Here is a 10,683-nt window from a genome sequence, read left to right on the forward strand (position 1 = left end):
GACTGGGGGTTAGTGAGAGGGAAGGAGAGAGAAGAATAGGGATAAGCAGCAGAAAGACATATGGATCAAGACAGAGGGAAAATGGGAATGAGGAATAGAAATGGATTGCGGGAAGAGCAAAAAATATGGAGATAGAGAACATAGCAACCTTCCTTTGCAGTCCTTGTCTCATTCCTCCCTTATTTTATTTATTTATGCACCAAAAGCATTTGACCAGGGTGTGAATTTTGCATATGTATTTCCTCCTGTCCTGAGGGGAGCACAGTTAAACACTTTTAAAACCTTCTAACTATCTGCTAATACTTTTCTAATATAATACAAACAACAATAGCAAAACAGCGTGTAGCAATCAACCACGTCTGGGCTTCTGTTAAGACTGCCCTCTAGCCATGTTGCTGTGGTAACAATAATAAAACTGAATAGTGGGCTATTAGACTAACACAATTTTCGTTTGGTGCTTGAATACATATATATGTTAGTCTGGACTGAGGCGGCTGACTGTTCCTGTTTGCTGTTGCTTTTGTTGGCGACGTGCAGTAAGTAGCAATACAGATTTAGCTGTTTAGTTGACTATTACTAGGGCAGCGGTAGCTCAGTGGTGATGGTACTGGACTATTGATTGGAAGGTTACTCTTTTAAGCCGAACACTTTCGAATTTTTAATGTTGGGCTCCTGAGCAATATCCTCAACTGGTTCATTGCATTCGGTCACAAACATAAGACACTTTGCATAAAATTGTCTGCTACATGCCATAAATGTAAATGTACTATATTAATTAGAATTGATTGAATTTGTTAATTAGATAAAATAAGATGCAATTTTCTCACAGAAAGCTTGTGACAAGATGATAGTTACCCTTTACCCAACAAGCATATAGCGACCCATTAAAACATTACACACATAATTGACTTTAACTCTCAGCTGTGCCATCAGCCTGGCAGGGGCTCAACAGACACAATTGACCATGTCTAGGGGAGGAAAAGACAATCACCTCCTAGCTGCTACAACATCTACAGTCCCCTCTACAAATCTTGGCATCACTTGGGAAACATAAACAAAACAGGCTGTGGCGCAGCGGTAAAACACATAAAAAACACGTTGGTTTGAATCTTAGCTCTGCCACCCGGCAGGATGGAAGCCTACACGAACAACGATTGATTCAGTTGTTCAAGTGGGAGTGCTGGAGGGGATTCCTCATAACTGATGTAATTGCGACCTCTGCTGGCTGATTGACAGAGACGAGGAATAATGTGTTGATTAGAGTGTGTCTCTTCGTACACTAAACTGATCCACATATGCATGTGAAAAGATTCAGTCGGCTACTGCACACATGTCGGAGGGGGCGTGTGTTAGTCACGGCTCTCCTCAGTCGGAGTGGAGGTCAACATCAGTAGAGAAAAAGCATAATGCAGTAGGGTGATTGGATATGACTCGATTGGGAGATAATTGTGGAAAATGCAAAAAAGCATCTTTATCATCTAATCTTTTTCCCTATTCTTGTGATTTTAAATATTAGAACCACAGTGATGTGGTGGATCTGGAATATCATGGGGCAGTTTTTTTATTCCAATGACCATGGATTTCAAAACATACCTCATAATAAACAAATAAATGGTTAACTGATTACAGATACAAGGTTATGTATTGGTTATCTCAGTGCCCTGACCTAAACTCCATAAAAACATGTGGTTCCAGAAATTATTTAATCTCAGACTGAATTGACATACATCTCCCTGCAAGTGTATACTTTTAATTTTAAATTTATTAAAAAAAAAGACCAAATGACCAAATGTAATTCTGAGGTTTATGACTAAATTAGCAGTGAAGTAGCAAGTTTACATTTTAACACCTTTTTTGACACCAGTTTGTCTTCAAAAAATAATTTAATCTCAAGAGAGAAATGCCATACAAGTGTAAACTTTTAATTTAAAGTGTGATATTGTGATTTTGTGTTACAGTGGTTTTATTCAATTGTAATTTATAGATTTATTACTAGGTTAGCAGTGAGGCAACAGTATTGTCCTTAGTATTTGCGACTCATTACATGTATACCCTAACATTAGAACAAATTTTCCTGCGATAGCCAAGGCAAATCCCAAATACATAGATCAGATTATTAGTTTAAAAATTACATTCTGACATAGCAGTCATTCTGATAGAGACAAGTATTAGTTTGCTCAATTAGTTTGCTTAATCCAAAGAAAAATAATTACACTGAGTTTCCATCCTATACCATCTAATTTAACATTTTATGGTCAAATTTAAAAGAGTTTTTTGCTGTGTTTAAGTGTTTTCTGTATTTCTGTATTGCTAAATATATTGTGTCTTTTATTTTAGGACTCCTTTACTCCATTGCCTGTTGACTGCATGGTGCTCAGAATACAAGATCCTATCATGCCGTGGGCCAGTCACTATGGTCGTGCTTAAGGGACGACTGCAGGTGTCAAACGGTGCGAGATCAGGATCACAACATTGCCATGGGGACGGAGAGCTATACCCAGCTGGAGACCAGTGATGGGGCTGGGACGTTGGCTAGCATCGCCAGCCTGGAGGGGCCAGAAGGAGCAAGTGCCACCGCCGGGTGGTACGTTCCTTATCCACTGAGCTTCCAAGTATCACTTACCAGTTTTCTCTTATTGGAGCTGGTTTTAGGATTTAGTAGTAACTTGACAGTGCTGGTGCTTTACTGCTCCCAGTCCAACCTGGTTGATTCAGTTAGCAATATGGTAACGGTCAACCTACATGTCTTGGACATAGTAGTATGTGTGCTATGTCTGCCATTAACCGTTGTTGTGGTGCTGCTGCCAACAAGTCGTAACCTGGAACTCATCTGCTGCTTCCATGAAGCCTGTGTTACATTTGCCAGCATATCAACAGCTATTAATGTGCTAGTCATCAGCCTGGACCGCTATGACATTTCAGTGCGACCTGCTAATAGGTTCCTTACTCCTCGATGGGCAGCGCTTCTGTTGGCTGCTGTTTGGGCAGTGTCTCTTGCTGTCTTTTTTATTCCTTTTATTGAGGTGGACTTTTTCTCTTCAGAGCCAGAAGATGAGTTAGCCAGCAGCTCATCTATACCAGCTTGGCATAACAGGACACTATTATGTATGGGGGCACAAGGCTATTCCACAGGTCTTGGAATGTACTACCACATCTTGCTGCAGGTGCCTATATTTTTTGTCACTTTGGTTGTCATGCTCTTTACCTACTCAAGAATTCTCAGAGCACTAAATATTCGTATCGGTTCGCATATGAGACGTGGTCAGCACCGTGGTGGAGCTTCCTGTAGAGGACAGCGCAAAAGAAGAAAGAAAAAAGCAAACTCAGCGGATATCGAAGGAGGAGAACAAACCGCAAACCAGACGAAACAATTATCGCATCCTCCACTCATCACGTCTCCAATTCCTACTCCTACAGCCACCTCGCCTCCACCTCTGTCCTCCACCCCATTGGTGAGTGCCAGCACTGCTACAGCACCTGCTCCGGCTGTTGGTGTACAGGCCTCTGTTTCAGCCATCATTGCTCTTCGTAGAGCTGTAAGACGACATAGAGATAGACGTGAGCGTCAGCGGCGGGTTTTCCGGATGTCCCTCATCATCATCTGCAGCTTCCTAGGCTGCTGGGCACCTTTATCTATTGCAAACATTCTGATCCTCACTCTTGGTCCCAGCATCGGTCTTGTTCGAGTGCGACTTTGGTTCCTAGCCTTGGCATATGGCACCACCATATCACATCCACTGCTGTATGCCTTTACAAGGCAGAAGCTCCGCCGGGCACTCAGGGCCAAAGTAAAGAAGCGGGTGGTGTCCTTGTTGCAAGTGGATCCTTCGCCAGGTGGAACCGTCATCCATAACTCCTGGGTGGAGCCGAGGCAAGGGCGCAAGGTTCGTTTAGAAGGCAGTGATGCCACCGATCGTTGTCTGACAGAACCACTATGAAAGCAGGCAACAAGTGTTTTGGTTTAATAATGCATTCAATGTGACAGCACCCTTGGCAAATATGTCCTTAGGAGGCCGAGTGTGAAGGGGCTGTTCACGTGACACTTAAAGTGATCAGTGGAAAAGCCTTCTTATGGGCGGATTTTCATTGATAAAATGTTTATTTATTTACCACTATTATTTTATTTAAAGCTTTATTTTGAATGTAAAAAAGAGTAAAAGAGTAAAAAGACAAGCAGGGGTGTTAATGAAAGGTCAATTTTAAACTTGTTTGTAGTATATAATTCTGGAAATACCAGGGCATATTTATTTTATGTAAAAACAGATGTTCTATCAGATGTTATTGTGCAATATTTTTTCTGTATAAGTAACTTATATAAGTGCATATCATGCAATCTTTTAAAGAAATGTATAATAGTCAGTAATAAGCTGTAATCTGCAATATTTGCAACTTGAGGTCAAACTGGAAATGGCACAGGTGTGCCAATTAAGCAGTTAATTTGTTTATGAACTAGAAATCTTGTTAGGGATAAGACGTGGAAGCCACCTTTGGGCCTCCTTAGCAACTGCTGCTTAGGAAAATTTACTACCACCAGCAAACCATGAAGCATGAGGAGATGCAAAAGCTCAAGCGCACTGTTAGCTACACTTGCCCTCGGCCACCTCCTCATACGCCTACACATTTGTACAGACAATAACTGTTTAATAACCTAGCAGCACAACCTGTGGACTAAACAAAGTCCTTGTTTACATAATAGCAACCTTGCCCTTTTTGCGAGTGGTGGCCAAGGCACTAATGATAAACAACATTTACATAAAAACTACATACAGTAACTGTACTTTGATTGTTTAGATTTGTGAAAAAGCATTTTAACTACAAGGACAAGTACATTCTGGAATTTTGACTTGTGTACTCTAACAGGGGTTCCCATCTGGTGGATTCTCATTAACACAGCCATTTGGGAAATTAAAATGTTGAATTTCACTAATTAAGTCTACCAAGAAAATGTGCTTGATTCTACTAAGCTATGAGGTGTTGATTGTTGACTTACTGTAATTGTTTTTAAATTGCTAAAGCCTCAGTTTAAAACTGTCTGGTAAGTCATTTCTGATTTACTCTGGTAAACACAGAGTTTTAAGTTCCCAAAGCAAAAAAATCATCACATGTCAGTTATTTTCTAATACTTGCTTTATAGTGCAAATTCTGTGTTAATCTTTCCAACCTTTCCACAAACTTGGTCCACAGTTTAGTTTGTATGTGTGCTTGCTTTGCTTTGTTGCCTGTTATTATTCAAAATAACCTTACAAACAGGATGGAGGTATGGTCATTTTGCTGGCCAGTTAAGGTGTCCCAGACACCCATTATGCTCATCGAACCAGATGCATACAAACTACTGATAAGTGATAATGTTGTGTTGTGTTCTGCTTGAGCATAAAGCACATAACACCAATGGTCATAAAGAATTGCTTTTTAAGAATTGCAATATAAGAGGTAAAACCATAACACATCTGACTGTATACAAGTTTTTCATATCTACAATTCAGTAACCGAAGTACTAACTGTATTCTACAGTCCAGCGACCGAAGTTCTTCCAGCCATCTACAGGTCAGAGATGCAAGGACTTTGCTTCAGGGTCTTTATTATCGTCTTGTAATTCCTGCATTTATTGGAAAACATTCCTAGGCACTATACGTATATATAAAATCAGCAGCAGGACCTGGCAATGAACAATGATTTTTGGACTGCACTGGATTTTTGGGCTTCCTGTCCCTTTCAGTTTGGATATGGGCTGTAATTTATACCTAGTGACACTAAACAACATGGCATTGTTGTTGGTGAATGCAACACATGGTCCAGGAAGCTTGCATTAACATAGATTCAGGTTTAAATTTGTAGTACATGCTCATCACTGTACATAAATAAATGTTTTATAAAAACTGTGTTGTATGTGCAAAGTCCACAGACGACGGACAGCTTAATCAGTAAACACAAATTACGACAGGTCCAGAAGCTTAATGCATTTATAATTCACCTCCTAGGTACAATATCATACTTCATATATGCCTTTACAGCATAAACTTGGTGGAATTAAAACATTGTAATCACTGAAAGTGCAAAATTCTAGTCAGTATCATTATCGAAACATTGTATAGCTATGTTTAATGTATTGTTATATGTAAGATATCAAAGATATTGGTGCATAAAGCTAGATTAGGTTCCTTACCTCGAAGTTAAACTGAATAGCACGAAGGGCTTCAGTGATATAGCTTATGGGAATTGTAATGATACACCTGGAGAATTCCTATGAGGCTGCTGCACATCTCCCCAGACTGATCACACTTCAGCCTCTCTGACTCTGAAGTCCATGTTGAAATGACGAGAACAGAGGCAAGGGTTATTGTTATTTTTCATCATTAAGTATCAGTGACACAAACATTACAGGATCACAGTATAATCTTGTTACATATTTCTCTGGTTTCTTTTCAGCACACACACACTGTTGGGTCAGACGCACATCCTTTGATCATGCTCTGCATGTTCTATAATAGTGTAATTACTGTATAATACATTGTGCTGTTTTCATGTATGTTAAATGTCTGTGTCAATAAATTAGACGGTTTCACTTAGTCTGTCAATTATTTAATAGTTACTTGTGTAATCCGGAAGGTACTTCGATGGCTCCATATGGCTGATGCAGTGTTTTGCAAAACACCAATGGTCAAATTTTATTTTAAGTTTATTTTATAAAATAAAATATGTTGATACATGCTTGACAAGAAACAAATGTGGCATTTGTCAGAGATTTGTGTGGATTTCCTCATTTAAAAAAGGAAAATATTAAATATTAAATACGCCCTACCTTTTGCACATGCCACATTTTTGTTTTTTTCCACTGTGTTAAATTACAAAAATAAAGTGTTTGTGAAACAAAATGTCTTTTATGTGGGATTAATAGTTTATGTTTCCAGAAGTACACCATGACAACAGTGTGTAGGCTGTAGCTCCAGGGAGATGTGAAACTTAGGAAACACAGAAATACACACACAAAACCTCATCTACCAGCACAGGCCTGTATGCCCACACATACATATATAGGTTTTTTTAAGGGACATAATGTAATAGTGAAATGATTAGAGATTTTCAGTGTTCAGTGTCTTTTGTGGTTTGGTATCTTACATTTTCTTTTCATATCATGTACAGTGCCTTGCAAAAGTATTCAGCCCCCTTGAACTTTTCAACCTTTTGCCACATTTCAGGCTTTAAACATAAAGATATGAAATTGTAATTTTTTGTGAAGAATCAACAACAAGCGGGACACAATCGTGAAGTGGAATGAAACTTTTTTTTTTAATAAAAACCTGAAAAGTGGGGCGTGCAATATTATTCAACCCCCTTGCGTTAATACTTTGTAGCGCCACCTTTTGCTGCGATTACAGCTGCAAGTCGCTTGGGGTATGTCTCTATCAGTTTTGCACATCGAGATACTGAAATTTTTGCCCATTCTTCCTTGCAAAACAGTTCGAGCTCAGTGAGGTTGGATGGAGAGCGTTTGTGAACAGCAGTTTTCAGCTCTTTCCACAGATTCTCGATGGGATTCAGGTCTGGACTTTGACTTGGCCATTTTAACACCTGGATAAGTTTATTTGTGAACCATTCCATTGTAGATTTTGCTTTATGTTTTGGATCATTGTCTTGTTGGAAGATAAATCTCCGTCCCAGTCTCAGGTCTTTTGCAGACTGCAACAGGTTTTCTTCCAGAATGGTCCTGTATTTGGCTCCATCCATCTTCCCATCAATTTTAACCATCTTCCCTGTCCCTGCTGAAGAAAAGCAGGCCCAAACCATGATGCTGCCACCACCATGTTTGACAGTGGGGATGGTGTGTTCAGGGTGATGAGCTGTGTTGCTTTTATGCCAAACATAACGTTTTGCGTTGTGGCCAAAAAGTTCGATTTTGGTTTCATCTGACCAGAGCACCTTCTTCCACATGCTTGGTGTGTCTCCCAGGTGACTTTTTATAGATATCTTTGAGAAATGGCTTTCTTCTTGCCACTCTTCCATAAAGGCCAGATTTGTGCAGTGTACGACTGATTGTTGTCCTATGGACAGATTCTCCCACCTCAGCTGTAGATCTCTGCAGTTCATTCAGAGTGATCATGGGCCTCTTGGCTGCATCTCTGATCAGTCTTCTCCTTGTTTGAGCTGAAAGTTTAGAGGGACGGCCGGGTCTTGGTAGATTTGCAGTGGTCTGATACTCCCTTCATTTCAATATGATCGCTTGCACAGTGCTCCTTGAGATGTTTAAAGCTTGGGAAATCTTTTTGTATCCAAATTCGGCTTTAAACTTCTCCACAACAGTATCTCGGACCTGCCTGGTGTGTTCCTTGGTCTTCATGATGCTCTCTGCGCTTTAAACAGAACTCTGAGACTATCACAGAGCAGGTGCATTTATACGGAGACTTGATTACACACAGGTGGATTCTATTTATCACCATCAGTCATTTAGGTCAACATTGGATCATTCAGAGATCCTCACTGAACTTCTGGAGTGAGTTTGCTGCACTGAAAGTAAAGGGGCTGAATAATATTGCACGCCCCACTTTTCAGGTTTTTATTTCTAAAAAAAGTTTAAAATATCCAATAAATTTCGTTCCACTTCACAATTGTGTCGCACTTGTTATTGATTCTTCACAAAAAATTACAATTTCATATCTTTATGTTTAAAGCCTGAAATGTGGCAAAAGGTTGAAAAGTTCAAGGGGGCTGAATACTTTTGCAAGGCACTGTATTATATGTTATACTTGGGTTAGAATTTTTTATTAACATTGACTGTTTTGTTTTACCTGCATAACAAGTAAAAGGTAAATAATGTTTTCATGCTACTTTTACCGCTTATAGTTGGTAGCAGTCAGTGATGGGCCTACAGTGGCTCCTTTTTATTGAGGTACAGGAAAAGCATTACCTGGGACATTGTTCTGCAGCCCAAAACGTCTATATATAGAGGCTGTTTTGTATACTAATTTGTTTAATTTTCACTAGGCAAATTGGCTCTAAATTCTTTATTCACTGGCTCTTACTACAGAACTGTGGCAGTGTTAACAGGTATCTGATATCTTAATAATAGCACAGCACACTGTTTTTACTGTTTACTGGCTTTTTGTTGGTTAATCACTTGACTGAGGCACAACATTTTGAATTCACATTTTAAATGTGGGAAACAAAAAATATACATTTTAAAGTGGTATTTATTTTATTTACACACAGTTAATTAACATAAAAGTATATATTTGTCAACTGTATGGACCGCTGAAGAGCGGGATTACACTTTGCAGTTATAGGTTTATGCTTTATAGGTTTAGGGGAGGGGTGTCCAGCCTTCTTGTTGGGGTCAGATGTGGAAAAAATATGCAATGATGGGCCATAGATTCTGAGTAATTAAAGTAATAATAATAACAATAATAATAGGCCTACTTTATTACCCTTAACACATCCTTTTTATTTGATTGACTAAATTTAATTATCTATTTTTGACAGTATTGTGTCCTTTAGTTGATTCACTACTTTATTTTGCTCACTAGTAAATAATCCAAATGAAAACATTATTACATTCAGTCATTACAGCAACAGTTACCTGATAAATTAAACATACACACTTTCTTCTGAAATAAGTGGAAAAAATAGCCATTTTCCCAAAGTGGCTGAAATCTTTAGTTTCTCCATGTCTATTAAAATAAAGCGGATTAGTGTAGGTGTAACGTCGTTAGTATTTCTTATTAGACTTATGAGGAAGGAAATGGGGAGCATTTTATGCTGGTGTTTGGCGACACCCAGTGTTCAAACCAGGAATGTCTTGTAATAATAGCTGGCCAACTTTCATTTACTTTCCAAAATATATCACGCTTTAGAAATCGTATCAAGCCACAAATTTTGGGGTTGTAGTTTGGACACCCTTGGTTTGGAGGCACTTTAGAAGCATTACGGTAAATGAGCTTTAGTTTGTGTAGCAAACATTCAGTTAATTATTTCGCCCTCTTTTGGTTTATTATAAAAACATTGCATAAAATCGAACCTTTAGGTCTTTTTATTTTGCGCAGCCGCAGTACGCACGATTTATACTCTTGCAGTAGTGAAAATAATGAGACAGAGACAGCTTTGTTAATAAGGACATGTAGGGAAGGGTATAGCATTGTTCTACACGCCGAAATAGCTCAGTTGGGAGAGCGTTAGACTGAAGATCTAAAGGTCCCTGGTTCGATCCCGGGTTTCGGCAGGTGGTTGGATAACCTTTTTTTCTCTTTATTTAATTTGTTCATCTCTAGTTTGTAACTTTAATTGTGCATTTATGTCGCCTGTCAACCAAACACATGATCTAGTCGCGATATATAATAATATTTTAACTGTGTGACCTTATTTAGGAACTGGTCTGTCGGTGGAGGTTAACAAGGCCTTACCACAGTCAGTGCAGACACGGGGTGGGGATATAGTCCAAAAATTACCCACATGTCAGACTGACTAATCTTGTTCATTTTAGGTTGTTAATTACCAAGTTATTTTTCTACCAATTGTAAAAGATTCAACAATCTTTGTTAGTAAGCTATAAACTCACCACCAGGTGGCGCAATAGGTTTTTAAATGCATCATGGACGCTCGAGCTTGAGCTTCTGTTTATGTTTATGACTAAAGCGTACTAACTATTTTAACTTTGAATTTTACAAAATATAAAGAAAACACCGGAAAACACCG

The 10,683-nt window shown here is 38.9% G+C and overlaps 1 protein-coding gene and 1 non-coding gene across 2 annotated transcripts; both read left to right on the forward strand.

Annotated features, from left to right (window-relative positions):
- Positions 1 to 2,477: 2,477 nt before the first annotated feature.
- Positions 2,478 to 3,938, forward strand: LOC134316574 (G-protein coupled receptor 22-like). Its single transcript, XM_062996974.1, has one exon. The coding sequence runs from the start codon at positions 2,478 to 2,480 to the stop codon at positions 3,936 to 3,938; it is 1,461 nt and encodes a 486-aa protein (XP_062853044.1).
- Positions 3,939 to 10,137: 6,199 nt separating this feature from the next.
- On the forward strand, positions 10,138 to 10,210 carry trnaf-gaa (transfer RNA phenylalanine (anticodon GAA)). Its single transcript has one exon. It is a non-coding gene; the product is annotated as a tRNA-Phe (tRNA).
- Positions 10,211 to 10,683: the final 473 nt, after the last annotated feature.

The sequence above is a fragment of the Trichomycterus rosablanca genome, chromosome 6 (genome assembly GCF_030014385.1).
Source record: "Trichomycterus rosablanca isolate fTriRos1 chromosome 6, fTriRos1.hap1, whole genome shotgun sequence".
Classification (NCBI taxonomy): domain Eukaryota; kingdom Metazoa; phylum Chordata; class Actinopteri; order Siluriformes; family Trichomycteridae; genus Trichomycterus; species Trichomycterus rosablanca.